Genomic DNA, 18,395 nt, shown 5'->3' with positions numbered 1-18,395 from the left:
TCGGGAAAAGAGTCATGAAAGTGTTAAAGCCGGAGAAAAGCGGCATATGAAATTCCGCAGGCAGCATGAATGTAATATCCGGACTGCCGCTAGGAGCGAGGCTCCATCAGGGGGGACCGGGAAATGTCGGAATCAGTCTCACCAGGCTCTGGTGAATGCTTGAGGTAAGCAAACAGGCTATCTCGGCCCCGTAAGTGCCAGCGAAGGTTTCACTGCGGCTCCTCAAGGTTTCTCACGACTGCTCCCATGGTTCAGCAACTCCTAATTGAGGAAAGGAGTCACGCCAGGCCCTCCATCACCGCCTCCTCCCGGGAGAGTCACGAAAACACTGCCATCCTCTGCGGGCGCTAGCCACGCCCCGAGTGGAAATCCTTCAATCTTGTGTCCTGTCATAGTTGGTGGGCCTGGGTATCTTTTCTTCGTGGAGCTCATACTTCTATTGAAGAGAAACATTGTACTCCTACCATCTCTAGTAATATTTCGAGGTCTTTAGAGAAGTATATGAAGCAGGCCTCGCAAGGTTTGGTAGCGCAATATCCTTTTGTCTCTACTTCTTAATCTCCTTTTTCCACTGCAGCAGGTGCCCCCAATTATCAGTTATCGCTTACTCACTTACTTATCTAATTATTTATCTAACTACTTACCGATCATTCAATTTATCTATATATTGTCCCCTCTGCTTTTTTCTCTTGCTTTCTCTGTCCTTCCTTCTTTCTCTCTTTTTCTCTTTCCCCTTCTGATATTTTTTTAAATATGTGCAATACAGATTACTTTTTTGTTATCATTCTTATATAAAATAGTTTTATATTATATACTCTAATTTATTAGTATTAGTAATTTCGGTATTCTCCTGACATGGATTTGATATTATATATGTATTCTCCTAAAAATGTTATTAATTATTTATTGATTACTTTACCCTGATGTATTGCATTTTACTATAATTGTATGAACACTTACTTTTTAAAATAATAAAGTTATTGAACACAAAATACTGGATTGGCCTTCTGGAGCTTGAATGCACGTATTTAATTGGAAACTGTATACAGTAGAGATTCACCATATCCTAAACTGTACTTAAATTAATTATTTTTGTTTTGAGCTTTTATGGGACTTGCTAGATACAGCAAAGGAAATGGATTGTGGGATTTAAAAAAACACTCATGTATCCAAATGTTTTCTGTAATTTCCTTACACATTTCAGAATGCCTTGATGCCAGATATTTTAGAAGGTTTATGCATTTTAAAATGTAAATAGAAAATGCCTTTTGCCTAATATTATGAGGAGAGTCTGCGATTATTTTCTTCTCAACTTTTCATTACCGTGTGTAGTTGTCTAGTCTAAAGTAATTTCGCTATTGAACTTTGGTGACACAGAATATATTGTAGGTCACTATCAGTACAAACTGTCTTATTGCAAAAAAACTCCATCAGGTTACCAAAATCTTTAAGCGGACTTAAAGCTCACCCATTGTTAATCATTGGTTGGCTTTATTGTCACTCTCGTTAGCTTGCTTCTTATTCAAAGGCTCTTGCCTTGTCCATCTCTTGTTTATTCTGCCTCTAAAGCATAGCTTTTTTACATGTGTCCTTGTACTACTAACTTTTAGAGAGCTACTTTTCTTTTCTTTTTTTAATCAATCCCCAAGAGTGCATGTGTTTTCCAGTGGTCTTTCTTTTGTGCTTCTCTCTGCAGCTCTGGGTGCTCTCTTGTCAGTCTGCTTTTCTCCCCTTCTTGCACTGCTCTCTCTCGTTTATTTTTGCTTAAGCTGTGTCCCCTATGTACTGCTTTCTCCCTTTTGCTTTGTGTTGCGCTCTCTTGTCAATGTGCTTCTCTCCCCAGATCCTGCTCTGTCACTCTGCGTCATCTGTGTGCTTTTCTGATTTTCTCTCCCTCCACTGTCCGTGTCCTGTTGCCGCCCCCCCTTTCTCCTGACATTCTTCTCATTACCTCACATGCCCAGCAGCCCAGCCCTCTTTTTATTTTTTATTTTATTTAAATTGGCGTTAAATTAAAAAAAAAACGGAATTTATTTATTTACCAATCCAAGTGCTGTCCACCATTATGGAGCCATAAATAAACAAATATAGCTAATGGAGCCCGCACTATTTCTCTGGTGGGCAAATGCGTTGCTATCACATCTTTTTTTTCTTTTCTTTTTTACTCTGACTATGCTTCACATTGTTCTGATGGTGTGCAGTGCCGCCAAAAGCAATTGGCATAGCCAGTAGTTGCTAAAGGTGACGTTTGTTGTCTTTGCCAGTACTTGTTTTAATATTTGCTGTGACTCTTAAACATTATTTTCTAGTTTCCCAGCCTCAAGAGACTAGCTGCTTTCCAAGTGCAGCATTATGTGGGCTATCCACCTAGTCTGGAGCACAATAGCTGCTCAGTTTTTCTTTTCCGTTTGCCCTGTATCTTAATTTCTTGGTGCAAGCTGTGAGACTATTGTTACACAATTCAGTCGATCATTATATTAAACAAAATGTGATATGTTGATATGTCTTGTTTTAATTCCTATATTGCACCAGGAGGAGTGCTTTCCCAACACCCTGTGTTGTGTTAGGCATTGCAATTTACTCCTTTGTCATTTGGATTATAGGATGGCTCCTGAAGTTATCTTGGCTATGGATGAAGGACAATACGAGGGAAAGGTGGATGTCTGGTCTCTTGGCATCACCTGCATTGAGTTAGGTGAGTAAAAACAATGATGGCAATGTCATGTAAGGGATACTCATGTCAACTTCAATGGCACCATACATGATTTCTTATTTAAGGCCTACTTCAGAGAATTGGCAACTGATGGGTAGCACTATTAGCGTTTCAGAAAAGTAGAACAGAGACCTAAACCTACAAGATGGATTTGTTACCTCGTGGGTTAGGCGGCTCAGTTCACCAGTATTGTTGGCCACTAGTTTTACTGACTGTGTTGTGTGATATACTCATTTATCTGTATTTAAAGCATCCAATTCATGAGCATTCAAGTAGTAAAAATATATATATATATATATGTTAGTTCCAGCCTTTGGGTACTATGCTACCTAATGGATGCACTGAAAATGCTTCACAAAGAAATACAACTTACTAGTTTTTTGTAGCTCGTATCTTGTGTGTAAAATGTAAATTGTAAATGTAAATTGATACCTGTATAGCGCACTACTCACCTACAAGGGTCTCAAGGCGCTTGTACGAATACCGCTGTGGAACCCATCCTGGCTTTCCCTGTGAGGCGTCCACTCCTGGATCACCCCCAAGGTGGAGGCCAGGCATCCTTAGCGTTGTGGGGGGCCGTTGTGGAGATTAAGCAAGCTATTGCCCAGAGTTGCAGAGTGGGACTCCATGATAGGAATAGGCACCGAGGCGAGAATTATCAGGTCCGTGGAATATTGAGCCCAAGACCCGCCGAGGCGGGGAATTAAACCCTGGTACCGGGCTAGACCTCTGCATCAGGGTCTGCCGCTCTAATCATTGAGCCACACTTCTCCACTCTTGTGTGTCATGCTCTATAAGGGGAAAACTTCACTATTCCTTTTCTGGTGCTTAACGCTGCTAACTGTCTTTTGTGCTGAACATTTTCTTTAGCGAGGGTCCCCCTACCATGCATTTTCTTCATATTTTAGTTGTTTAGTTCTTTCCTTCTGACGGATTCTAAACCACAATCCCGCTTTGTCAAGCCATTCAAAAAGGGCCACCATCATTTTCCAGCTACAGACTCATATATGCCTCCCATCTATTGACACATATCCAAGAAAGCTGCATGTTTTATGCTGGGTTTGGGCAAAGAGCAGCTACTAGAAAGCTACTTTTGATCAGGGGACCGCTTTGGGCCTGCTGCTAGGGCTAAATTCTCTGGTCTTTTTATTTTTTAATAGGAATTTTTTGTTTAGCATTTAAAATAGAAAAGCAATACAGAGCTTTGTTAAAATCTCAACTCAAAGAAGGCATGTTAGGCATGTCACATTCACTGCTTTTGAGATAGTCCTTCAATGTTGTTATTTCTCCAGTGTCATTCCACACGCATGGTGCGCCATAGACTGCGTGTGTTTCTCTTCTTGTTCCGACAAATGATCACAGGTCTTTTAGTTCTATTGGATGTAGATACTTAGTTTCCATTTAATGAAATGAGTAGCTAGTTGTTGCAATATTGTTCTTGTGTTTCCAAGCAATATTGGGATAGGGTGGGGCAGGTCCTTGGTGTTGCTATATGTGACGTTACATCAGACGTACTTTTGATTGGGTGATTAACTCTGTACCTGTTTCTTAAGAGGGCTGTGTTTATGGGGTCTCACTGGTTAGAGCTCTGCTTACTCATAAAACTAACAGCCTAAAGGTCATGGGCCTTTACCATTCTGTTTTTCTAAGACTTGATTTGGCTAGGGTTAACCAACCGTGGCCAAGCGAGTAGGTTTTCACCAGTCACAAGCCAGTACCTGCAGATGGAAGTCTGCTGTAAAAAGAAGCCCAGCTTTCATTAAGTAGGCATGAATTAAGGCATGTCTTAAATATTAGCCTTTCCTTTTCTGGAATAACCTTTCTCTGTGCTTCCACTGACTGGTGTCGGGGATTTCCTCTGATTTCCTATGAAGTGTCAAATATTTGTAAGCTACTACTATTAGTATCTGAAGCAGATTCCATACCTTGTGAGTCAAATATTCTGCTCTCTGCATACTGAACAGGTTGAAGAATCGTTTACTTTGAGGTTTTTTCACTAGAATGCTGTTCTTTTTGTGTTCAAGGACCGGCTGGACAACAACGCACACAACAGCAAGGAACTCTTCAACATCGTGAAAGAGCTATCCAACCCCAGCGCAGGAAACAACGACATCACCCCATCGCAAGACCTCTGCAACCCCCTCGCCTCATACTTCCACAACAAGATCGCGGACATACACAACAGCTTCAACAACCAACCAACGCACACCATGACCGAACAACCACCCCCCACCACCACCCTCCACGCCTGGACCCCGATCAGCACCGAAGACACCATCCGCACGATGAACTCCATCCACTCCGGATCACCAACCGACCCCTGCCCTCACCACGTCTTCAACAAGGCCGACGCTGTCATCGCACCCCACCTGCGAGACATCATCAACACATCCTTCGACACCGCCACCTTCCCTGAGAGCTGGAAGCACGCCGAACTCAGCGCTCTACTCAAAAAACCGACAGCAGACCCCACCGAACTCAAGAACTACCGCCCCATCTCGCTCCTCCCGTTTCCAGCCAAAGTCATCGAGAAGACCGTCAACAAGCGCCAACAAGCAGATGGCCGCCTTCCTCGAGACGAATGGATCCCTCGACCCCTCACAGTCCGGCTTCCGAGCCAATCACAGCACCGAGACCGCCCTCATCGCCGCCACCGATGACATCCGAGCCCTGATGGACAACGGAGAAACAGCGGCCCTCATCCTCCTAGACCTCTCCGCGGCATTCGACACTGTCTGCCACCGCACCCTAGTACAGCGCCTCAGCAACGTCGGAATCCAGGACAAGGCGCTGGAATGGATAATCTCCTTCCTCGACGGAAGAACTCAGAGAGTCCGCCTACCACCGTACAAGTCAGAGGCCTCCGAAGTCATCTGCGGCGTCCCTCAAGGATCCTCTCTGAGCCCCACCCTCTTCAACGTCTACATGAGCCCCCTCGCGGCCATCGCACGCCAACACAACCTCAGCATAATCTCCTACGCCGACGACACCCAGCTGATCCTCTCCCTGACCAACGACCCCGCCACCGCCAGAGCCAACCTACACGAAGGGATGAAAGAGGTAGCCGAGTGGATGACGACCAGCCGCCTGAAACTGAACTCTGACAAGACGGAGGTCCTCATCCTGGGCTCTTCACCCTCCGCCTGGGACGACTCCTGGTGGCCTCCCGCCCTGGGCACCGCACCCAAACCGACAGACCATGCACGCAACCTGGGCTTCATCCTGGACTCCTCCCTCTCCATGACCAGGCAAGTCAACAACGTCTCCTCGGCGTGCTTCAACATCCTACGCATGCTACGGAAGATCTTCCGGTGGATCCCCACCGAGACCAGGAAGACCGTCACCCAGGCCCTCGTCACCAGCCGACTGGACTACGGCAACGCCCTCTACGCCGGTACCACCGCCAAGCTCCAGAAGAGACTCCAGCGGATCCAGAACGCCTCAGCCAGACTCATCCTCGACATCCCACGAACCAGCCACATCTCCGGACATCTGAGAGACCTTCACTGGCTCCCCGTCAACAAAAGAATCACCTTCCGCCTCCTCACCCACGCACACAAAGCCCTACACGACCAAGGCCCGAGCTACCTCAACAGCCGGATCAACTTCTACGCTCCCAAACGCCACCTCCGATCAGCCAACCACGCCCTCGCCGCCGTCCCCCGCATCCGAAGAGCGACTACAGGAGGAAGGTCCTTCTCCTACCTGGCCAAGACCTGGAACTCCCTCCCGGCCGACCTGCGCCTGACCCAAGACCACCTCTCCTTCAGGAAGAAGCTGAAGACCTGGCTGTTCGAGCAGTAGCGGCACCCCCCCTCCCCCAGCGCCTTGAGACCCTACGGGTATGTAGCGCGCTCTATAAGTGTCACTGATTGATTGATTGATTGATTGTTAGTTTCATAATTTTCTGTCAGGTCCAAAGCACAGCCAGTGTACCTTTGGGATCTTCCCTCCCAACTGTTTCCATCTGAATCGCTGCAACCCCTGGATTTTCAATCTGTTCACAGGCATGACTAAAGTCTTAAGAGCAGAAAGCCCTGAAGAAGTTAGAGTCTCTGTGATAAGAAGAACCAGTTCACTCACTTATATATAGTGCTGCACAGTGAGGGCTACATTGCTGAATTCCATCTGGTCAATAGTCCTCATTCCTATTTCTAACAGGCTAAGGCTCTCCTGGATTTCAAGCCTATTTACTCCTTTCACCCCTTCACACTAGTTAATTTCTTTATCTTTTAGTTACTTCAGCAGTGAAAACAGAGCTACTTCTCAACACACTAAGGCTAAGACTTCCCAGTGACGTCTATGTAGTTTCTGTTGTACTGACCACTCTAGCAATTGGGCATAGGCTGCAGACAGAGGAAAGCTTTTGATCCATACCCACTATTGCACCAAGGTCACCCGCAACTCATGGCTCATAACTGCTTTATTTGACTAATCCCTCTGCAGCTGTCTGAGTTTGCCATTAAAAGAATTGTCTGGAGGCATTAGAGGAGTTCCTCTTTCCTAAAGGGTAAATGCAGTTTTCTTGTTAATTCCCAATTTAAAAGAAAAGAGGCTGGCTTTGTAGAGTACTTCATTTCTTTTATTTAAACACGTTTTTTTCCTACTAGAAGTTAGAGGTAGATTGGGTTTTGGCAGCTATTCAGATCAGCCACTTATTGCTATATGCTTTCCAGTTTCCATTCATCAAGCACACAAATGCTTCATCAAGCTGAGCGTGGGGACTAAAAACAAAACATGTCACTTCCACCTCAGGCTCAGGACAACCTTATAACTTATTACCAATTTTTGGCTATGGCTGCAGACTTTCTTTTAGTACATATTGACTGTCTGTTAGTCAGTAAAACTTTACTTGGCTACAACGAACCATAAAAGTGCACAGCAAATACAATACATTTTAAAAACAAGCAATCATAAAATAGTAAAGTGTCTAAAATAACTTCTACAAAAACAGTTACAATAAAAAGGCAACACTTTATTCTTTTTCCAGGTCAGTACCCTTTTCTAATTGATAGAGAACATTTTATAAAACTGATCATTGCGTAACATACCCTGAACTTCCTAATTACTGTAAAAAAGAGAGGGCTTCCTCATGAAATCCAACTTTGGAGTTGCGTAATACTGGAGTAGAGCAGAATACATAGTATAGTGCTTTGTGTAGAGCTGCCATCATGAGGGAAGAAATTCAAACCACGTACTTTGGATGAGAAAAGCCAACAAAAAATGATCTAAATTAAAGTGCAGTCTCCTAAGGAGAAATCTGTCACATTTATTAGTAATGAGTTGGAGACAAGCCAACGGAAAATGGGTCACAATATCATTCCATTGGGATTTACCAGATTCCCTGGTATGCAGTTCCCTCGTACTCACATTATGCCACCATTTACCAAAGCTGGGGCTAAATTCAGGGAATTCTCTGGGTTTGAAAACAGTTCTGGGACCCCCAATTTACTAAAGCGTTTCTTGACATCAGTCAACCACAGTATTTTTGCTGTGTTTAATGTGTGGCAGTCTAGTATTATGGCTCTAGTGCACTGTGATTCTAGTTTCCTCCAAATTCATGACCAAAGTAACAGAGGTTGCAATTTAATATAATCCTCCACAAAACCAAGACCCAGGTCGGCATGGCAGAAAATAGCGGGGAAGATCACGAAACAGCTAAGAGCCTACACATACATTTGTTTTCACCCTTTTTTATGAAGCAAGCGTTGACGTAACCCCAAACTCCAGCTCCACATGTGCCTACTGATAGTCACTTTCTTTTAAATATATGGACTAGTTATTTTAGAGGTTGATGCACTAGCCTTTTGATAGTCAAATGACCTCTGGAATTGCAGACTTCAAATTTTTTGCAGAATTCTCCAGGTAAGACCTGCATGAAGCTGAATTCCTAGATAGGTAAAATTGTGGACTTTGAACACCTCAGCTTAAAGGCTGAATTCCTGAGAGACTAAATTTCTGAGATTTAGAAAACCATCATCCACATTTCATAATAAAAGATTTGGAGATATTTTTCTTGAGGCCAAGGCAAAAGGCTTCCAGAAGACTCTGAAGCCTATTGCAAGTTCTGGCTATTTACACTGAATCATACTTGTACAATAGTACTGGCATGGGACGAGAGCGGATCTTTAGCAAATCTGTACATGTAGATCTCAAAAATTCCTCAAGTCCATTAATATACAGCAAAAAAAAGGAGCAGACCCATGACACAACCCTGTCGTACACCTATGGTAGAGTTAAACTTGGACGAAAGATCACCTTCTATGCTGTCGTGTATCTTGGAGGAGGTTTGCCAATATAACAGGCAACTAAGGCTCTGTCAATCCCTATACCTTTCATAATGTCCCAAGGTTTAGATCATTGGACAGTATTGAAGGCCCATGTAAGGCCCATAAACGTCAGGTGCTTGGATCCCTTGTTAGCCCTAATGTTTTTCTGGGTAATGAGATATAGATTGAGACTCTGATCCACAGTGCCCAGGGCAGGGCGGAACCCTAACTGTACATCTTGCAGTATCTGGATCTCAAGTGCCCAGTCCTCAAGTTTGGACAAAATTACCCTGCACAGAGTTTGACAGTGCTATCCAACAGCGTGATAGCGCTGTAACAGCACGGCTAGCTTTTGTCTTCCGTTTTATTTATAGGTACAATTACTGCCTCATGCCAAGATGTGATCAGTAGGCCTGTAACAGCTGCTCTTAAAACATTTTAAAATAATTGGTGTCTCACTTGAAAATTTGACATAACTACATTTCAGTATTAATCACGCTTCTAAACCAAATATTCTTTTGTTTGAAGTACAATATTATTAATTCATCAGGTACGACTAAATACGCTACTAAAATTATTTATTTATATAAATAGATATTCTCCCAAAATTGCACATTAGAAAAAAACTTCAACAACCTCATTTATCCACGGTATTTTTATAACTTGCTTGTATACACCACCACTCAAAATGCCATATTGGAGTCAGAACAGTTTGCACGAGTCACCACACCCAGAACTGACTTCCTTCTCCATTACTCCAGCTAGCGTACCAGTGCAACCAGGCAAAACTACTGGATGATTCCGGTTCTATCAGTCATCACCACACATGCTTAAAGTACTCTACAACACCTTCATACACACATTGGGAATATTGAAGTAATCTCTTTTGGACTCATGTGAATCTCTTACTGCAACTGCAAAATCGGCGTTTTTAAAACTTTGCTGCAACACTACCCCATCAGCTTGACTTAAGAAGCTCTTACTGCTGACTCCTTCCCCCTCTTCCTTGTTGCCCTGGGCCACTCCCAGCCGAGTATTGACGCTGTGGAGTTGGTCCCAGGTTGACAAGCTTCGGCCATATTGGGTGTGTCTTCTATCCCCCGCGCTCTAGTCGCGCATAAAAGGGGTTCCCCGAGCCCGTCTGCTTGTTTGACTGAGTGTCTTTTGTGTCCCTCCTGAGGCGGAAGCCGGGAGGTTGTGCTGCTGTGTATTTTAACTTGATTTGAAATTTTAAAATAACTGCAAAATTGGCGTTTTTAAAACTTTGCTGCAACACTACTTAAGAAGCTCTTACTGCTGACTCCTTCCCCCTCTTCCTGGTTGCCCTGGGCCACTCCCAGCCGAGTATTGACGCTGTGGAGTTGGTCCCAGGTTCAGACAAGCGGCGGCCATATTGGGTGTGTCTTCTATCCCCCGCGCTCTAGTCGCGCATAAAAGGGGACGGTTATGCATCCGCGCAGTGGACGCGGGCAGCGGACGCGCCGGAGTCGTGCCAGAGTCCTGCCCGTCTGTGCCCGTCCGCGCCAAGGAGGCGCAGGAGGCCCCCTCCCTCTTTGTTTATTCCTCTCAGGCTCTCAGGGATCTGGACTGTGTATCTGTTGCACTACCCCCGCGGACCCTAGATTCTATCTCGGCACTCGGCATTGCGCGGAATGTACCTTTTCCCTCCCCTTGCACTAAACCGTTATCTGATCCCAGCACGACTGAAACACGTATCCGGGTCCTATACTTAAATACACGCTCACTGGCCAGGCATCAGGTTGATCTTTTCCTCCTTCTCACCGACGAAAGGCCTGCTATCCTTTTACTTACCGAGACCTGGCTGACTGATGATTCTCTCCCTGACATCTTAGCTGCTCTGCCCCCCGATTACTACCTGCTCAACACAAACCGACCTTCTGGCCGTGCCGGTGGCGGGGTAGCAGCTGTCATTCGTAAGGAGCTCAAATTTACCTCCACGTCCTCTTTCACTCTTACTGACGTGGACAATCTCATCATTAAGCTAGAGACTGGAGAGGGAGCTCTCACCATTGTCATCCTCTATCGTCCTCCCTACCCTATGCCTTCGTTCCCTGCTGCCTTTAGGGAACAGCTAGCTAATCTACTTATCTCATCTGCTCGAGTCGCCATTTTCGGCGACTTCAACTATTGGTATAATGATAATGAAGTTGGTCCTCATGCGGCTGAGCTATTTAAAGTCCTCACCAGCTTCAACATGAACCAACATGTTTCTTCCCCCACCCATACTGGGGGCCACATCTTAGATCACATCTGGATTTACAATCTCACTCCTTCCTACCATGTGATCACCCCTTGTATCTGGTCCGACCATTACTTGATCGATACAGTTATCACAGTCAGGGGTTGCACTAAGGTCTCTCCCATGGCCGGTGGGACTGCCCGTAAATGGGGTACTCTTGACTCTCAGGCATTCCTCTCGTTCTTGGCTGAGACTCGTCCTTCGCCGTCTAACACTGCGACTGTCCATACTTTTGAGGAAGATCTTACTGGCTGGATCATAAAAGCCAGTGATCGTTTTGCCCCTCCCTCCAGTTTCCCCCGTTCCCGGCACAGTAAGTTCCACAAGTGGTTTAATTCCACCTTGAAAGCTCAGCAACTCGAACTGCGCCAAACGGAACGTAGGTGGAGACGCAACTATCTGCCCACCGATAGAGAGCTATATATTGAAAAAAATATAAAGATGCAATCATGGCAGCAAAAGCTCTTCACATCTCAGAAAGGATCCTCACTGCTCATAATAAACCTCAGGAGATCTTTTCAATCATGAGGGAGCTCACGTCTGATTCAAGGACTCTTCCCTCTCAGACCCCGACGCAAGAATCTTGCAATGCCTTAAATAGCTTCTTTATCGAAAAAATTGCCAAGATCAAGAATAGTATCCCTTCAGTCCTTCCCGATGACATGCCAGCCTCCCCCCCTGAAAACCCGCTATCTTTGCTTTCCTTCCCTGACCTCGACCCCAGTACTCTGGCTAAACTTGCTACTCGGGTCAAATCCGGCTCGCCCAACGATTGCTGCCCTCCCTCTGTCTTTCGTGACATCTGCCTGTCCTTACCGGACTGCATCTTGCCTTGATTAAACGCTTCATTGGAGGCAGGAGCAGTGCCTAATTCCTTCAAGGAGGCTGTCCTTGTGCCCTTACTGAAGAAGCCTGGAGCTGACCCGGACGATCTCGCCAACTATCGGCCCATCTCTCTCTTGCCCTATCTATCCAAACTCCTGGAGGCACACGTTACTAGCTGCCTATCTGAATTCATTGAGTGTTCCAACTTTCTCGAACCAAATCAGGCTGGGTTCAGACCAGCCCACTCCACCGAGGCTGTGATCCTGGCAGTTATGGACACACTTAGGGCTAATGCTGATAAAGGGACATCACAGGCGCTAGTCTTACTGGATCTGTCGGCTGCGTTCGACACGGTGGACCACAACATCCTTATCCACCATGCCGAGCAAGCCGGCATCCGAGGCCTGGCTTCTGCCTGGCTCAAATCCTTCTTGTCGGGCAGAACGCAGGCGGTCCGGCTCAGTCCCTTCACAGCCGCACAGGTTCCATCCATCTGCGGAGTGCCTCAGGGATCCTCCCTGTCCCCTCTGCTTTTTATTCTCTACCTTCAGCCGCTAATTTTTTCCTTGAAGAGGTGGAATGTCACCGTATTCAACTATGCAGACGATCTGCAAATCATCTTTCCGCTCAACACCCCCAATGCAGCCCTCGATTGTCAAGCAGTGATGCTACACATCCAACACTGGGTGAACTCCCACCAGCTTAAATTGAACCCGGGGAAGACCAAGTTAATTCTCCCAGGAAACAGTCTTACTCACTGGGGCCCACAGTTTTGGCCGACTGAGCTTTGCTCCCCGCCCGTCCCGGCTAAGTCAGCAAAGAGTCTCGGGGTCATAATCGACTCGGAGCTCTCTCTTAAGCCTCAGACGGGTGCGGTTGTGTCATCATGCATGTTCCAGCTCAGAAAAATCAGGAAAGTTTCCCACCTCCTAACACCGGAGGCCCTGATACAAGTCCTGATTGCTTTGGTGCTCTCCCGCCTGGATTTTTCAAACTCCCTGTACTACAGCCTACCCAAATTCCTCCTTAATAGGCTCCAGATTATACAGAACCAAGCAGCAAGACTGGCCTATAAAACCCCGAAGTGGCAATCTGCGAGACCACTGTTTCACAGACTCCACTGGTTGCCGGTGGAGCAGAGGACTGCGTTTAAGATCGGCTGCCTGACTTTCAAGGCTGTGTCCGGGACCTCCCTTGCCTTTCTCAAATCACTGGTCGTCCCTTACCGCCCGGTACGTAATCTCCGCTCCTCCCATCGCCTATTGCTAGCTGTCCCTTCTACCAACCTTTAAAAAACTGGCGGTCGTAGATTTGCTTACCTTGCCCCCGCCTTCTGGAATCAGTTGCCCCTCCCTCTCAAATCTGCCAACTCCCTCCTGGCATTTAGAAAACTTCTGAAAACTCACCTCTTCACACAGACTGGCTAGACCTCCGTCTCCCCATCTCACAGCACTCAGTCAGCGCCAGGAAACCTTTCGCTGTCAGTGCGCTATATAAGAGCCCCTTAAGATAAGATAAGATAAGTTTAGCTTAATGCATTTTCTCGTGCTCATGAACGTGTTATGGGTGACCTTTTTTTGTGGCCGTAAAGTTGATTATTTTAGAATATTTCCTCCTGGCTCATTCACTCAACTCCGCCATACCAGTAGTGTCCTCAACTTAACTGAGACTGAACCAGCCAGTATGAAACGTGGCATCCAGCTTTCTCTCTCTTGGAGGGATTTTACGGGGTAGTATGTGCTCAAACCACCTAGTGCACATAGATACCACAAGTCAACACCTCTTGAATGTCTTACTTTATTATTCTGTTGTCCCTGTGTACTTAGTCATTGACCTGGTAGTGATACTTTGCTATTAACTCACTGCAAGTACCATTCATTTTCTTTTCAGAGGAAAAGAGGCAAACAGTAGTGCTGTGATGAGGGCTTGCCTTGCACTCTCTTCTCCAACAGTTGATAACAGTCCGTGTTGATAGCAGAATAAGCAAAAGGACTACAGGTGGACATGGCCAGTTGGGTGTAGGTAGAAGGACAGTGGCTGCACGCAGAAGGATGTGATTGACATAAATGCATGCTCGAGTGTTGTTTATGCCAGCAGAGGTATGTTGTAGATGTCTAGGAGACAGCAGGTCCACCTGTGTCCAGTAGTAGGATTATGGCTGAAGCGATGGTGTCTGAGGGATATCCCTTAGAGTGGAGGCATGCAGCAGGGCTGGGGCTGGAGCAGAAGATGGACCTTTGCCGAGGCCGGCCGCATGACCGGAATACAAGACTGTCAACAGATGGTGTCGAGTACAAGCAGTGTCATACATGATGACGCAGTAGTGTGTTCTGGCTCTTGTACATTCACTCGAGGCTTCGGCCCTACCCTGACCAGTGTGCACCCAGACGTCGCATGTAATCTCCGTGCTATGAAAGCCAGGGCGGGCGGGAAATCACCAGCACCGCCTTGAACGCGGGACTTTTCTTATTCTCAGTGTAAATGGTCCTGATGAGCAATACTTTTGCAATTTACCAGGGGCCTACGGGTGAAAGCTCCTCGACGCCAAAAAATAGCGGCTTTTATGCTTTTCGGCAGCGTTTAGAAAGCATTTCATACCTGTATGTTATCGTAGGAACCAGGCGAACAAACTAATAGCACATGTTCTGTTTTATAAGCTCGAGTTCCTCCTGATGCAGGTGGGTGAGACGTAGGGCACTTTTTTTCTTAGTTATATTTCATATTGTTTCCTGGTCGGGCTTCCAGTCCCGTCTCCCTTGGCTTTCACTGGAACTCTGCCCTATGGTGACCTACGAGATTAAAATAATTGGCTTAAGTGTCATGACAACAGAGCAGAGTGATTGGTTCAGCATATTATGTCTTCTCCTGCCTGTGCCTCGTGCCTCTCCCTCCTTTCCCGACCCCTCCCTCCTCCTCACCCCTCCGTTCTCCTCTCTGCCCCTACCCACCGCTCCCCTCCCTCGTTTATCTAATAAGCTGGACTAACAACTCTCCCTTCCTCTCCTTCCAGCGGAGCGCAAGCCTCCTCTTTTCAACATGAATGCAATGAGTGCCTTATATCATATAGCACAGAACGACTCCCCTACACTACAGTCAAACGATTGGTAAGTTAACATCTAGGACGACTATTCACTGCTTCGTTTATGAGCTGGTCTGTTATGCACAGTTAACTGCAACACACACAAATTGCTTCTGCAAGTAGTTGATGTATCTGCTTTAGATTTGTCTCTTCTTGGCAAGACATTAGCTGTTCACATTTCAACATTTCATGCCTCAGCACAGAATTGTAGGGGCTGTAAAGGCTTTGAACATTGTTCAGCAGCTGTTTGGTTGTTGGGTGGCGCAAGCGATCTTCGCTCCACAACTGAAGGCCCCCATAGAGGGGCATGAGTTTGCCATTTAAGACACCGACCCTCAATGCTGGATTAAGTCGTCCTAGGAATGGGCAGATATGCTCACTGTCGGCCGCCTTTACTCTTGGGAAGTGATAACGACTGTACAAGCACTTGGCAGGTTTGGTGTGTGATTAGGGTACAGATGTGACGAATCCTATGATTACCAAAGGTCAAATAGTTTACTAGACTCCTGGTCAACCGTTACAGATGGCAACCAAGAGATTTGTCAGGTGCACTTGAAAGCCCCTGTGTATACGTGAACAAACCACTCCTCTTTCAGCAGTGAGCTTGAATGCTTTCAAGACTTGCATGGTGTCCATCTTTGGCTGAAAATGCCCTTCAGCTGCATAGACTTGAGTGGCCCTAGGGAGTCTGTGCCGATTAGTCCAACCTCCTCTTTATAGCTAAAGTATGCATGGCACCTTAGTAATTAATCTGGCTGGCGCCTCTTTCAATTTTCCCATTAAGCTGAGTCTTTTAAATAGTGTCAAAGCATAGCAGGAGACTGATCTCCTAATGAAATAATCAAACAAAGTATCACACTAGGGATGGGACAGGCTTACCCTGACGCGACATGTAGGAAACTTCACCTGACAAAGAAGGGTTCAAAAATACTAGTATTATCTCACATCCATGTCTTCCTGGTTTTCCCACCACTTGAAAAATTCGAATTGATTTATGAGAGTAAAAAATTACTTTTTCATGGGGGCGCTGTACTTGTTCTGAAAAAATCTTTCAGTATGACACGTTGCAAGTACAGACTGTTTTCACTATTATGTTTCAGAGAAGAACTTGCCCTGCCCAGGGTTCTACTGCATCGAGTTCCACGCTCGAGATTCTGCCATTGCTTTTAAAGTAGTACTTTCATTGCTTTTCACAAAGCAAACACAATGCACAAATGCGTGAACATTGCGTCATTGCAGCAATTGTCCTCCATTACTGAGGTCACAGTATACTTCAAACAACACCTGATCAAACATATGCCGGTTTATGAGTAGTACAAGGCAAGATCCTTAGGCAGTGCCCTTATTGCACATAATGTCCTTTTGCTTAAGATCCGAAGAAGGGGTCTGTTTATCAAGGACTGCAGTTTCACCTTCCGTAATTGCAGCTAAATATGGCATGTGCATCTTGTGTAAATGGCAAAACCAAAGGGGCTGATGGACGGAGTGTTGAACATTGCAAGCACTCACCCCCAGTCAACTGATCTGGGTTTATTCCATCATCCTTCTTTAGCTGACTCCACCACCCCAGTTCAGACATGGCCATATGCAAATCAGTCTGACCCTGTGCCTCATGAGAACAGCCCAGCCCGAACTGTCAAGCCATGTCTTCCCTGGACCGGAAACAAGCATCCTAAGACATGTTTCTGGCTAATCTCGCATCAGCCAATCTAGCTTGAATCCAGTGGTGAGCAAGGGACCCACGTCTGGGCATACCCTGCCATCTTAGTGCGTACAAAGCAAAACCAAAGGGGAGGATGGACGGTTGATTAGCAAGAAACCGGTCCCAGGATGCTTGTCTCCTCTCTGCCCCTACCCTCAGCTCCCCATGAGGCACAGGGTCAGACTGATTGATGGATTAAACCCAGATCAGTTGACTGGGGGTGAGTGCTTGCAATGTTCAACACTCCGTCCATCATTGCCTTTGGTTTTGCATCTTGTGTAAATGCCTGAACGTGTCTAGTGTAGTGAGAACATGTGTGTGTGTGTGTGTGTGGGCTTGGCAGAAGGAGGTCGGGGGGCACTTCGGCTCTCTGGGATTGCTGGTGCCAATCTCGACGTGGTGTGGAGTGGCCCATAGCAGACGCGGCGGCCGGTCCTGCTGTCGGAGGCGGATCAGGTGGTGGGAGCGGAGATTAGGACCCAGCCGCCTGGCGGGGTTTCATGTACTGTGGTTCCTCCGGAGCATCTGCAGTTTCCCCCATGGGGGATAGTGGCATGCCTCCGGTCAGTTCCGCCATACCATCAGTCGCCTGGCCGTCCTTTGAGACTGAGTGTGAGGCCCAGTGTGGAGCTCAGGAGCCAGGGTCTAAATTTTGGCGCATCCCGTTTCTGTGGAGGGCCAACACCTTTGGACCCAATATTCGCCCTTTGGGTGCCTAAGGCAGCTGACCTGAGGAAGGGAGGCCCGGGCTGGTCTGGCCCGGGGGATTCTGCTGCAGGGCCGGAGCGGAGAGTGGGGCCTAGCCACGCGGCCCAATTCTGCGGCCTGGGGGAGATAGGCCGGCTGCTGCGGAGATCGTGGCCCGGGGCAACAGGCCCTAGCGGCTGGAGCAGCCCCCTCGGGGACGTGGCAGTGGAGGTCCTTGATGGTCAGCGGCCCCAGAGAAACAAGGCCCCTCCTCTTGCGTTGGATTATCTCCGCCGAATGCCTCCTGGTTGCTGGGCCTGGCGGTGACAGCGGCTGTGGACGTTGGTAGCGGAGTGGTGGTGCCCGGTGGACCGGGCTGCGTTGGTGATAGCGGCATCTCTGACCGGCTGGGCCTGCCGGGTGCCTGCAGGGCATGGAGGTGTTGGGACAGTGACCGGAGGGCTTGGTGCAGACCGCAGGAGGGCCTTGTGTGTGGTGCTGGACTGGAGTAGGCCCTGGGGCGACAGGCCCGTGCCCCACAGGGGCGGGGAGGTGCGGAGGTGCCAGTTTGGTGTCCTGCAGCCCCTTGCCGGCGCTGGTGGAATCCTAGCAGAGGGCCAGGTGAGAGAGGTGTACCTGGCAGAGATACTGGGGGTGCTGACCTACAACAGGAGGGCAGCTGAGCCTGGAACGGGAGGCCTTCTGGTAGATAGCGACCAGCACTGACATTGGGGGTGCTTGCGTGGAGCGAGGTCTTGTGGAGGCAGCGTTCAGGACTTGAGCCACATCAGTGGGTGCCCTGCGGCAGGTGGACATGACAAGGGGCAAGGGCAGCGGTGCCGCCACAACCCATGGGCCCA

The 18,395-nt window shown here is 47.3% G+C and overlaps 1 protein-coding gene across 5 annotated transcripts in view; it reads left to right on the top strand.

The window, feature by feature from the left end:
- TAOK3 (TAO kinase 3) overlaps positions 1-18,395 on the top strand; it is a 1,449,622-nt gene that overhangs the window by 754,442 nt on the left and 676,785 nt on the right. For all 5 annotated transcript variants that reach the window (XM_086943286.1, XM_086943287.1, XM_086943290.1 and 2 more), the window contains 2 exons: positions 2,604-2,695; positions 15,078-15,171. In XM_086943286.1, coding sequence (XP_086799412.1) covers positions 2,604-2,695; positions 15,078-15,171 — 186 coding nt within the window. The remainder of the gene's footprint in view (positions 1-2,603; positions 2,696-15,077; positions 15,172-18,395) is intronic.

This window comes from Lissotriton vulgaris, chromosome 11 (assembly GCF_964263255.1).
Source record: "Lissotriton vulgaris chromosome 11, aLisVul1.2, whole genome shotgun sequence".
In the NCBI taxonomy this organism is placed as follows: Eukaryota; Metazoa; Chordata; class Amphibia; order Caudata; family Salamandridae; genus Lissotriton; species Lissotriton vulgaris.
This window is presented reverse-complemented; position numbering and strand designations above follow the sequence as displayed.